This window comes from Danio rerio, chromosome 12, assembly GCF_049306965.1.
Source record: "Danio rerio strain Tuebingen ecotype United States chromosome 12, GRCz12tu, whole genome shotgun sequence".
Lineage (NCBI taxonomy): Eukaryota > Metazoa > Chordata > Actinopteri > Cypriniformes > Danionidae > Danio > Danio rerio.
The window spans coordinates 6,035,394-6,049,003 of NC_133187.1; the positions used below are offsets into that span (position 1 = coordinate 6,035,394).

A 13,610-nucleotide genomic window follows, 5' to 3' on the forward strand; every position below is an offset into this window, starting at 1 on the left:
CATATCAATAAATATCAATATGAATCACATCATTTGTCTGAAATTGTTTTTAAAGTTTTTTTTAAATATATAACTTAAAGTATTTTTAAATTTACACCAATGCAAGTGTGATTTAAAAAGAATACCTATAAAAATATTAGATGCAGCTTACTTATATGTGGTGCTATGGTGAGCTATTTTTAGAACAGGCCCGCGGGCAACTCATATGAACCTGGAGGGCTACCTGGTGCCCACGGGCACCATGTTGGTGACCCCTGGGTTAGTGTAATTAGGCAAGTTATTGTATAATCATGGTCTGTTCTGTAGACTATTGAAAAACTATATAGACTAAATGGGCTAAGAATTTTGACCTTAAAATGGTGCTAAAATTTTTTTTTAAAACTGCTTTTATTCTAGCCAAAATAAAACAAATAAGACAGAAAAAAATATTATTAGACATACTGTGAAAATGTTCTTGCTCTGTTTATATATATATATATATATATATATATATATATATATATATATATATATATATATATATATATATATATATATATATATATATATATAAGTGTGAAGTGTGTATATATATATATATAGTTGGAAAGACACTTAGACATTAATCACACAATAAAGCATTTAAAAAGATTTCCTCTTGTTTTTATGAGCATCATAAAACGGGTAAAAACATGTTGATTATTACACACTTTAATCTGCTTTAAAAACACAACACAGTTTATACATAAACTAAACTACAAGCATTTATAACATTTATGTAACATTTATAAAAATAAAAGTTTATACAGTTTAGTAAAAATGATATAAAAAACACCTATCCCAATTATTTCACATCCACTTACATGAAATTAATATTGAAATTCACAATTTAAAATGGGGGAGGTGGAGGAGGAGGAGGTGGAAGAAATTTTCCTCCAAGAGGAGGAGGAGGTGGTGGCGGTGGTGCCATGGAGGCATTTTGTGGAGGTGGAGGTGCTGGTGGAGGAAGTGATGACCCAGTGTAACCAGGAGGAGGCGGTGGTGGAGGCGGGATACACATATTACCTGGAGGAGGAGGTGGTGGTGGAGGTGGGACGCCCATATTACCTGGAGGAGGAGGTGGTGGTGGAGGTGGGACGCCCATATTACCTGGAGGAGGTGGTGGTGGGGGAGGTAGGACACCCATATTACCTGGAGGAAGAAATGGTGGAGGTGGGACACCCATATTACACTCAAACAAAACAAGTGTAAAGTTTTTTATTGGGACAGCTTAAATTTGTAAAAACGATTAAGTTAACTTTACACTCACAGTTGTCTTAAACCATGCCCAGTCATAACTGGCCCCCCCTACCCTCTCCTCATCGACCTGTACTCACATTGCAATTTTACCTTCCGAGTCAGAGCACGCTCAGAGCACGTCACAGAGACTGGTGACTGCTTTATTTATATTGTTTTGTATGATTTGAACCGTACGTTCACACCGAAAGCGGCGACAGCGTCAAAGTAGCCGGAAGTCATTCATTTTCAATGAGAGCCGGCGGCGATAGGCGGCGATAAGCGGCGAGGAGCAGCGCGGCGCGTCTTCGCCGGCGTGAGCGTCGAGGAGAGTTGAAATGAAGTCAACTTTATGGTAATGAGCTATGACGCGGTTCGGCGGCAAGCACTCAGAATGAAGACGTCCATCGCTTGATAGCAGTTCAGAGAACACAGACCTGTGAACTTTGGTTCGGACCACAGTTGTTCCCAAGGGTTTGATTATTGCGGTCGCCGGATTTCTAATTATTTCTAATTTTTTCCTACAGGAACATGCATTAAATAAGTTACTGGCGACTTACTGATGTTCAATAATGTTATATAAATTTATCTTAAAAAAGCGGGAATCTCACGTGATGTGACAGTACAAAACAGTACTGCTGCTTCAGGATGTTTCAGACATATGGACACATATTGGATAAATAGAGCAAAGCCACACCACACGCAACTTGATCTTCCATTGTTGTATGAATTTGATAAGAAGTGCGCAACATTTTCACGCTAGAAACATGTTTTATGCAGGAATGTAACTGATATGCTGCAACGGCTCCTTTAAATACGAGATCAATGTAGCGAGTTTTGACGCTCTCGCCGCAGGAGCTGAAGGCAGAGAGCGTTGTCGCCAGGGCGGCCAGAGCGACCTTGGACGCTCTCGCCGCTTTCGGTGTGAACGTACGGTAAGTTGTTTGGGCTGCGAGGACACAGTCAAATCTTTCGCTGAACAGATCCATCACTTTTCATTCATTGATTCCTTTTATTCATCAACGGAATAAACAGAGGAACAAACTGCCAACTTTTACACAGCGAATGCCCTTCCAGCGCAACCCATCTCTGGGAAACATCCACACACATTCATTCACACTCATACACTACGGACAATTTTAGCCTCAGCTGTACTGCATGTCTTTGGACTGTGGGGGAAACGGGAGCACCCGGAGGAAACCCATGCGAACACAGGGAGAACATGCAAACTCCACACAGAAATGCCAACTGACCCAGCCGAGACTCGAACCAGCCACCTTCTTGCTGTGAGGCGACAGCACTAGCTACTGCCCCACTTCATCGCCCCTACTCAAACTATACATTTCGAAAATAAAGCGCAGCAGGGGCTGAAAAACAATGTTTGAGGTCACTGCAAACAGCAACAGTCAGTTCAGGAGGCGTGAATTAATTTAGCTAAACTACAACATGGTCATCTTCTAGAAATATTACTAATGATCCATCAGGTAATGTTTTCCCTCCCTCTCTCTTTCTCTCTTTCTTCAAGGAGGTCTTGGTATGATTTTTTGGTCGGCTTTCAGTGCGCACTCGAGTACGATTGCTACATTCACACCAGCCCAAACGAACCGCACCAAGAGGGAAAACAAACTCTAGTGTGATACAACGGAACAAAACAAGGCAGGTGTGAAAGCACCCTAAACGTAAATGTAATTTCCATGACTTTTCCAAGACCTTGTGGGTTTTTCTGTTTTTCCAAAGCTTATCCAGGTCAAAATTCCACGACTTTTCCAGGTTTTTCATGACCGTATGAACCCTGCTAGTTTAATTCCAGTTTCGGAACAAAACAATCGCTCTACTGGTGTGAAAGCATCCTTAATGGATTTGTTTTGAGGCAACATGAAGGAATTGTGTGGAATCAAGCATTTTTTACAGTGTACCTGGAGGAGGAGGTGGTGGAGGTGGGACACTCATATTTCCAGGAGGAGGAGGAGGAGGTGGTGCTGTCATTGTGGTGTTTGTGCCAGGTGGAGGTGGTGGAGGGGGAACCAAAGAGCCTCCATACACAGAACCAGGTGGAGGAGGAGATGGAGGAGGTGGTGGAGGTGGAGCGTCTCCCATGTCATCATCTGGCAGAAGTGGAGGAGGCAGCATGGAGAGGTCGGGATAGGCAAACGGAGGCAGAGACGGAGAGCGAACAGACAGTGGTGAAGGAGAGGGTGAAGCTGGAGAGAAATCAGGTGGAGCTGCGACACTAGAACCCACTGAGGCAGGAACAGATGGCGGAGGAACAGCGATACCCAAAAAAGACCTGAAACCACAGCAAATGCATCAGATTTTTTGAGGATAATGTCAAAATGAAGTCCACCCGAAACATTTGTAACTTTGAGAATGTCACCAGCATTTATAACACACCAGTTAAAGGTGCTGGTCTCCTGTGTGCTGAGCTGTACAGACATAGAGTCCTCATAGTCGCTTTCTGTCTTTGTCTCTTCCTGCGGTGACACAGTTCAATAATAAAAATGTACATAAATAAATCAGAAAAACTGTCGCAGTTTGAGGGCAAAAAATATTTTGTGAATATACAGGGTGAGCTATTTTTATGGATACACATTAATAAAATGGGAATGGTTGGTGATATTAACGTCCTGTTTGTGAAACATTAGCCCCTTTCACACATACAGACCTTTCCGGAAAATTGCCGGCAATTTTCCGGAAAGGTCTGTATGTGTGAACAGGTCCTTTTTGAAAATACCGGTAAATTCGTTCTGGCTATTTTCCGGAAAGAGAAGTTGTAACATTACCGGCAATTTGCCGGAAAGCTGCGCTGTGTGAATGCAGAAGGAAGATTCCCGTAATAAGCGCGTGCACGTCTAGAACGTGCTGACGTGAAACGTCTGCTTTAGCCAATCACAACAGTCAGACGCATTTACGTCCGCGCGGTTTGTGAGGATAAAAGCCTTTGAATATTTTTCCATACACATTTAGCTGCTAGAAGTTAGTCAGATTACGTTTGTATGTTCTTCTTAATGCCAACTGTGTAAATAATCATCGATGAGATGCTTATAATAAGCCGTTGTTTGTTTACCTTCAAGCTTTGCGTGCGCATATGAGCGCCTGCACACGCAGATATTATGAACATCTCGACATGAGAAAGTGATCCTGCGAAAGTTGTTCACAATATTGATCATCCACAGAGTTTGTAATTTAGTCAAATGTTTACAAATACAAGCGCAGCCGTTTAAAGCTCATTTGTGGTGAATGATGTCAGAATTTACCGGTATTTTGGAATGGATGTGTGAATGCTCTTTTCCGGAAAATTTCCGTAACGTCCTCGCCTGTGTGAACAGCGCTTTTTTGAATATACCGGTAAAGTCTTTCCGGAAATTTTCCAGATATTTACCGGTATCACTGTGTGAAAGGGGCTATTAGTATATGTGAGGGGGCAAACTTTTCAAGATGAGTGGTGACCATAGTGGCCATTTTGAAGTCAGCCGTGTTGGATCCAACTTTAGTGTTTTCAATACCCTGCTGAAAAATCCAGCTTAAACTAGCCTAGGCTGATTGGCTGGTTTTAGCTGGTTGACCAGCCTGGTTTTAGAGGGGTTTTGACCATTTCCAGGCTGGTTTCCAGCCATTTCCAGCCTGGTTTTAGCTGGTCAGGCTGGAGAATGACCAGCCAAATCCAGCTAAAACCAGCTTGACCAGCCTGGTTTAAGCTAGATATACCTGGTTTTGCCTGGACTCCCAGCTTGGCAAGGCTGGTCAAGCTGGTTTTAGCTGGTCATCTACCTGCCTGACCAGCTAAGACCAGGCTGGAAATGGCTGGAAACCACTCTGGAAGTGGCCAAAACCCCTCTAAAACCAGCCTGGTCGACCAGCTAAAACCAGCCAACCAGCCTAGGCTGGTTGAAGCTGGATTTTTCAGCAGGGTAGGAAAAGGGTTATTTGACACATCAAACTTATTGGGAATTTTACAAGAAAAACAATGGTGTGCTTGGTTTTAATGTAACTTTATTCTTTCATGAGTTATTTACAAGTTTCTGATCACTTATAAAATGTTTTCAATGTGCTGCTTATTGTGTTGGATTGTTATTGCAACCCTCTTCTCCCTCTCTTTACACACTAATAGCAAAATCGCAGGAGAAATGCCAGCATAGGCTTCCAGTATCCAGTTTCAGGTGCTGCACATCTTGTCTCTTCACACCATAGACAACAAAGATAGTGGCGCCATTCTTCATCAATGGAAACCTCAAGGCCACTGGATATTTGAAATGGCTACATGATGATGTGTTTCCCTCTTTGTGCACTGAAGCTGGCACGCTCCCTGTGCTTTTTCAGCAAGATGGTGCACCACCACATTATGGGTGTCAGGTCCAAGCATTCCTAGATGAACATTTTCCTGAAAAATGGACTGGTCATCGTGGGTCAGTTGAATGGCCCCCAACGTCTCATGATCTGACCCCCTTAGACTTTTATCTTTGTGGTCATCTGAAGGCAATTGTCTATTGTGTGACATTAAAACCAAGCACACCATTGTTTTTGAAGTTTGATGTGTCACATGACCCTTTTCCTATTGAAAAAAAAAAAGTTTGATCCAAGATGGCCACTATGGTCACCACCCATCTTGAAAAGTTTGCCCCCTCACTTATACTAATGTGTCACAAACAGGACGTTAATATCACCAACCATTCCCAGTTTATTAAGGTGTATCCATATAAACTGCCCACCCTGTACTTTACTACTGATCAAATATGAGAAATGTAAATATTTACAGTTTTATTGCCTTGCCAGTGTCCGTGGCCCAGTTTGTCCAAGCAGCTGTAGGATATGGGAACACGTCTGTAACCACGAAACGGCTCCAGTCCTTTTGCAGGAGGAACCACCTTCTGGGTCCTGGGAACTTTTGCCTGTTTGGTGAGCACTCCGATCTCTCCCCGAGCAATCTTTTCCTTGTACATGGCCACTGTCTGAATATAAATACTCACATTAAAGGGTCATGAAACACCAAAACACATTTTTTTTGAGCTGTTGACAGTGGTATATGTGTCCCACACTGCTAAAACACAATTAGGACACATATATTTCACTAAAAAGTGAAAATTTGTTGTTTTTGCGGTAAATCAAGCAAATTTGTACTTCCGGTTCGAAACGAATTTATGAAGCTGCGTCACGGCCATGAGATCTAAAGCAGGTCGCACACCAGAAGCGACGCTCGGCGGCGCGCCGCGCAGCGCCACGTATTTTAGAATTCTAATTATAGGTTTCTATCAGGATACACACACCGGCGCCGCAAGTCGGCGGCTGTCGGCGGCGCCCGGCGACGGCTCAGGACGCAGTTCATTTTTCAGCCGCGCCACAGAGCGCCATCTGATTAGTTTCATGTTAAATATCATTCGAATGTGCGCGTCTGGTGTGCGATACTTTAATCTGTCATGTACGCGCCGTGTCGCGGCGCCGAGCGGCGCTTCTGGTGTGCGACCTGCTTTAGCGTGTATTCCAGCGTGTAGACTGGACCTCTGTACCTGGGAGTATCTTATGACGTCTCTGAGTGTGCTGCATTAATGCATGAGTAAGACTTGGTTCAAACCAATCAGCGTGCTCTATTGTGTATGCGCTGCAACTTCATTAATATGCATGCTAGCTTCGAAGGCTGTACCTGTGTTCAGACGGCAGAGTGACGACACGTTGTGTTGCCAAAAGAAGTGGGAAATGAATAAGAATTGTTTGGAGATACGGTTCGTCAGTGTTGTTTTTATAATGTGCTGCAGTGAAGGTTTTGTTTTCATTTTCTCTCTATGAGAGCGCTGCTGGACTCACGTGTGGATCAGTGCACGCGTCACAAATACGTTTGTACGGAACATTGTTTACCCGAGAGCTTTTCGCATCAGGAAATTGTGAAATCCGGAGTTTCTGCTCGTGTTGAAGAAGATTTCTATTCTCTCAGTGTGAAGTATTTTCTAAGTGTAAAGCAGTTAATTTTCTCTTCTCAAAATGTATGTAGTGTTTGCAGCAAACATGCCAGCCTGTGTTAAAAATACAGTGATATGTCTGTGTAAGATGAGTATGCCTGCACAGAAGCAACACTAGGAGAAGGCTGAGTGACTGATTGTGTAGAATAACTGAATATGTAAAGCACTGATTATATATGTTAAATACTTGTAAGAAGCTATATGTGTCAGAAGTTGGAATGAGTAACATATTATCAAGTTATTATCCTATCATGACAAATGTATGTAAACACTTAGTTCCTTTGCATAAGTTGCATCTATACTTTGCTGACATAGACCTGTAACATCTCTGCTGACATGAGCTAGTGGGCTGAGAGCCAAGAATAGCAGGACCCCTTAGACTAAAAACCTATTCAAAAATGGTCAAGAGTTAAAAAGAGACTTAGGGGTGTGTCAAATAATCCTGTATAAAAATTGTAACAAACACAGATACTTCAGAAGGTGCAGGAGAGACTTCAGAAGGTGTCCAGGAGAGACTTCAGAATGCTCTGGGGTCTGCTCTGCTCTTTCTCGGCTTTATTATGGAGAATAAAGTCTATTTTCTGATATTCAAAACCTCTGGTCTGATAATTTCTAATTGATTAGACGTCGAATTTACGACAGTGTCCTTCAAAAAAAAAGTCGCAGCTCCAGTTGGTGTTGATTGTCCTGTCTCTACAGATTTGTAAGTGTGTGCGATCAGCACCCTTTCTTTGTTCATTCAGATGGCAAAGTTATAGTTGGTATTGTCAGCAGTACTCTTTCAGTATTTGAAGACAGACCCTAGTCAAAATGATTTCTAAATTACTAAGTTTACGTAAACATCACTACAATATTATGGACTGAAAAATCCGCTGTAAATGCTGCTCTCTGAGTGTAAACACATGAACACTGCAAGCAAACTATTGCCGACCGTCGTGTTTAATTTTCACCACATTTTGTGACAGGATTGTCTACACAGACACAGCTATCTGACCTACCGAGTGCATCTGAGTTCAGTGGCGTAGTGCAAAATGCAGAGGCCCCCCTGCAGGGATCACTGACGGGGCCCCCTGACAACACAGGGAAGCGATCACAAATTAAGGAGCGGGGAAGGCAGGCGGGGTGGAGCGACAACGCGGGGAAGCCTTCACAAACTGAGGAGCGATCACAAACCGAAAGCGGCGAGAGCGTCAAAGTAGCCAGAAGTCATTCATTTTCAATGAGAACCGGCGGCGAGAAACAGCACGGCGCGTCTTCTCCGGTGTGTGAGCGTCAAGGAGAGATCAAATCAAGTCAACTGAGCTATGATATGACGCGGTTCGGCGGCAAGCAATCAGAATGAAGTAGTCCACCGCTTGAGAGGTGTTCAGAAAACACAGATCTGTGAACTTTGGTTCCGACCACATTGGTTCCCAAGAGTTTGATTATTGCGGTTGCTGGATTTTCAATTATTGAAAATCGCGACGACGCGGGGCCCCCCATCACGCGGGGCCCCACCGCTGCGTTACTGTCTGAGCTACCAAGAAATGCAGAGTTTTTTTTCTTTTATACGACATGCGGTATCAAACATTCCACCACCATTAAACACAGTCACTGTCTTTTGTTTTTCCTCTGTGAAAATCAGTAAGTGCCCCAAATGGAAACTCCCTTTTTTATTTAAATCCATCCCCTTTCCCACTACCCCGACACTCCCACCCAAACAGAGCTAGACACACCCACTTTCCTGACTTTTCCAAACTAGAGGTGTGAAAACAGCCGGCTGAAACAGGGTGTTTCATGGCTCTTTAACAGACTATTTCTAGTATTATTACTTTAGAAAGGGGTGGGGGATGGTCAGCTGAAGTATTTAAAATGTATATGTAAAAGTGTGTTTATGTGTTTTTACCCCTTATAAAAGTATTTTTGGCATAATAGGTCCCCTTTAAATGGCCTGGGAATGAGTACATTTTCATCTTAATGGGAAATATTTCTATAATGAGGAGCACCGGTGTTGTATTTCTAACACAGTCCTGACTTGCCCACAGTTGGCATTGTTTTTGCGGAGACTGTGGTGGTTTGTGTGAAGTGTTAACCGCAGCTCACCAGCGTCAGCATGTTGATGGAGGACTCCATCTGTTTGAGCTGAACCGTCTGAGTGTCCAAGAGCTTGAGCAGATTCGTGGCCAGATTGTTGATCTGATATGTGACACTGGCCAGAGCCTGAGTGGTCAGGGCTTTGGACTCCTCAATCACACTTTTGGTGTCCTCTACCTAATGGTGTAAAAAAAAAAAGATAATGATTTAGCAAAGTAAAAACTTCAGAGCTCCAGAATTCAATTTAAGTTTATTTGTGTAGCATTTTTCACAATAATTATCATTCTAAAGCAGCTTTATAAACAAGTGCACACTATTATGGTCAAAATGAGATAAGTAAAGGAATCGTGTACAGGTTGGACAGTATACAAACATAGTTAACATACAGTTATACAATATAGAGTGTTCCCAAATGGTGATGTATACACTCACTGGCCACATTATTAGGTACACCTGTTTAACTGCCTGTCCAAATTTCTGATCAGCCAATCACATGGCAGCAACTCAATGCATTTAGGCATGTATATGGTCAAGACGATCTGCTGAGCATCAAAACCGAGCATCAGAAAGGAGAAGAAAGGTGATTTAAGTGACTTAAGTGGTGTAATGGTGTGGGGGATATTTTCTTGGCACACCTTGAGCCCAATAACACCAATTGAGCATCATGTCAACGCCACAGCCTACCTGAATATTGTTGCTGACCATGTCCATCCCTTTATGACCACAGTGTACCCATCTTTTGATGGCTACTTCCAGCACAGTAACACACCATGTCATAAAGCGCAAATCCGCTCAGACAGGTTTCTTGAACATGACAATGAGTTCACAGTACTTAAATGGACTAGATCTAAACTCAGTAGAGCACCTTTGGGATGTGGTGGAACGAGAGATTCGCATCATAGATGTGCAGCCGACAAATCTGCAGCAACTGTTTGATGCAATCATGTCAATATGCAGCAAAATCTCAGGAATATTTCCAGTAGCCTGTTGAATCTATGCCATGAAGGATTAAGGCAGTTCTGAAGGCAAAAGTGGGTCCAACCCAGTACTAGTATGGTGTACCTAATAATGTGGCCGGTGAGTGTATGTTTATAATACATGTTCAAAGAAGTGTATTTGTGTATTAAATATTTGTTTTGTCCTCAAAGTCCTCAGAGGATGGGCATCATCTCTTTAAGTCTTCGCAGGGTTGGCACAATTATGGCCTGTGGATCCATCACATCTGAAGCATCATATTAAATGGCAACTTTCAGACAGTAAATAAATAAATGTCAGTAAATATAATAAACATTAGCAAGACTTGTTTAAATATTTTGAAAGACATTGGATCATTGCTGCATTAATATAATGGAAATGTAAAATATTATTACTAATTAAAATAACTGTTTTCTTTTTGTTTTAAATACATCTTATTCATGAGATGGGAATTTTCAGTATAATTACATACACTGTGAAAGCATTATATTATGCAGTTTTTGTGTTCAAAAAAACACTTTAAATAACTCAATAATTTAGCATTTATTTAAAATATATTCTTTTGTAATTTTGTAAATGTTTTTATTGTCACTTTTGAACAATTTACTGCATCTTTAGTAAAGAATATCGAAATAGTAACAATAAGTTACTATAAAAAAGAATTGACTTCAAACTTTAAAATATAACTTATAATATTATTACATAAAGTATAATTGTGTTACGTTCTGATAAAAAAAATACATCTAAATGTATTTTTAATGCCACTTTTACACTGCATTATTGTCTATTTGCTCTCTACTGTCAATTTTTGATAAATAATATATTATAAAATAAGATAAACTAATATAATATAAAATAAAATAATATAATTTAATACTAAATAATACTATATAATATAAAATAATACTATATAATATAATATAATATAATATAATATAATATAATATAATATAATATAATATAATATAATATAATATTCATTTTTTTGGGCTTAGTCCCTATATTCATCAGGGTTGCCACAGCAGAATTAACCGCCAACTTATCCAGCATATGTTTTACATTTATACACACTCATACACTACGGCCAATTTAGCTCGAACATGAACACGGGCGCGAACACGGAGAGAACATGCAAACTCCACACAGAAATGCCAACTAACCTAGCAGGGGCTCGAACCAGCGACCTTCTTGCTGTGAGGCAATTGGGCTACCCACTGCACCACCGTGCAGCCCATAATATAATAAAATATAATATGTCAGTTGACATTTCTGCATAGAGTTTGCATGTTCTCCCCGTGTTGGCGTGGGTTAAGCTCCGGTTTTCCCATTAGCCCAAAAACATGCGCTGTAAGTGAATTGAATAAACTACACTAGCCGCAGTGTTTGAGTGTGTGTGTAAGTTTGAGAGTGTATGGGTGTTTCCCAGTCTGGGTTGCATCTAGAAGGGCAAAACATGTGCAAATATGTGTAAAACATTTGCTGAAATAGCTGGCGATTCATTCCGCTGTGGCGACCCCTGATAAATAAAGAACTAAGCTGAAGGAAAATGAATGAATGAAATATATATTTTATAATATTAGCATAAAACATGTTACATTATTTAAAAAAAAAATTCTTTGATTAACAGAACATTTATTTTACATAAAGTCTTTTGCAAGTGTATATAATCATGCATTTTCTGTTACTTCAGAGAAATGTATTCCATCATTGCTGTATAAAATATTAATCTGTCTTTAAAAAAGCTGTTATGTTACTGCATGAATATAACATTGAGCCTAATATTAAATATAATCATTAATATTAAAGAACTACAGGTGATGTTGCAGTATATGAATATAAAAGCTTTTGCTAATTCAGCACAAGACAGGATTCAGAGATGGAGACCTAGATAAACATGTTAAGAACAGTTTTCATGGAGTACTGGGAACACATACCACAGCCGTGTTTAGGCATGTATGCCGTCAGTAAAAACAGCACAAAGATGGAGACTGAAAAACAGATCACTCTGAAGAAAGCTGTTTTCAGCAACCCTTGTGAATAACTCATCATTACTGGAAATAAATCAGTTAAATCAGTCGCTTTTAGTATCATACATGATGTAGTATATGAGTTTTGCAAATGAACGAATAATTAAATCCAGGCAAAACCTTTAAAAGAAGACTCAACCACACTTATAGTGACAAAAAACATTAATAGCACAATATGAATATTTACTTCAGCACTATATATGTTTATATATGTACGCTATATAAGTACATATAAACTATATAAACATCAGCACTATATGTTTTGGCCTTATGTACACTGATTTATAAGATTTTCTACATTTTTAAGTTAAATGGTTGCAAACAATTGATATGGGCTGAATTTAAACAAACAAATGAAGTCGAACATTACTAAATTTAATTGGTTTAAATTTGACCTAAATAAATAGTTTGAAACCAGTTATCTTAAAATAAATGAGTAAATCCGATGAAGCATTTTTCAGAGTAAACATAAAGTCACTTTAAGACTTTTAGGAAATATAATCTTTAAATAAAAATGTAAACAATATTCAAAGAAACAATGAAACGGCTGGCTCACATTGAGGTATTTGTTCTGACAGTAGTCGGCCACCTTGAGCAGATTGCTGTGGTTGTCGAGAAGAGCTTTCCTTGCGGTCGGAGCATCTTGGAGGATTTTGTCTATGTGTTCTTTACAGTTGTAGTCTCTCATTGTGCAGGTCTGCAGTGGAAGTTTAGTGCTGCTGGTTATGACTTCTCTCCACCGTCTCTGTAAGATTAAAGGTGAACTAGTGAATGAAGTGATGACAGGCTCTAACATGCTGAGAGAGTGGGTGTGTCTATGTGTGCATTCAGACCTCACTACTATTCAGTTGAGATCTATTTATCTGTCTGTCTGTCCATGCATATGTTCATCTGAATTTCTAACTTGCTGCCCATCTATTTCTATCTGGGTCTATCTTTCTGTTTATGTCTGTTAATATTTTCTAACTAACTAACTAACTAACTAACTAACTAACATCTATCTATCTATCTATCTATCTATCTATCTATCTATCTATCTATCTATCTATCTATCTATCTATCTATCTATCTATCTATCTATCTATCTATCTATCTATCTATCTATCTATCTATCTATCTATCTATCAGTCCGTCTATCTATCTATCTATCTATCTATCTATCTATCTATCTATCTATCTATCTATCTATCTATCTATCTATCTATCTATCTATCTATCTATCTATCTGTGCATCCATCCATCCATCTATCCATCCATCCATCCATCCATCCATCCATCCATCCATCCATCCATCCATCCATCCATCCATCCATCCATCCATCCATCCATCCAT

At 40.1% G+C, this 13,610-nt stretch overlaps 1 protein-coding gene across 1 annotated transcript; it reads right to left on the bottom strand.

Annotated features, from left to right (window-relative positions):
- Window positions 1–620: 620 nt before the first annotated feature.
- On the bottom strand, window positions 621–13,043 carry abi3b (ABI family, member 3b). Its single transcript, XM_689325.8, has 6 exons — window positions 12,834–13,043; window positions 9,285–9,452; window positions 6,006–6,200; window positions 3,646–3,725; window positions 3,171–3,541; window positions 621–1,170 (listed from the first exon to the last, which is right to left on the bottom strand). The coding sequence occupies exons 1-6, from the start codon at window positions 12,963–12,965 to the stop codon at window positions 869–871; spliced, it is 1,248 nt and encodes a 415-aa protein (XP_694417.6). The 5' UTR covers window positions 12,966–13,043; the 3' UTR covers window positions 621–868.
- Window positions 13,044–13,610: the final 567 nt, after the last annotated feature.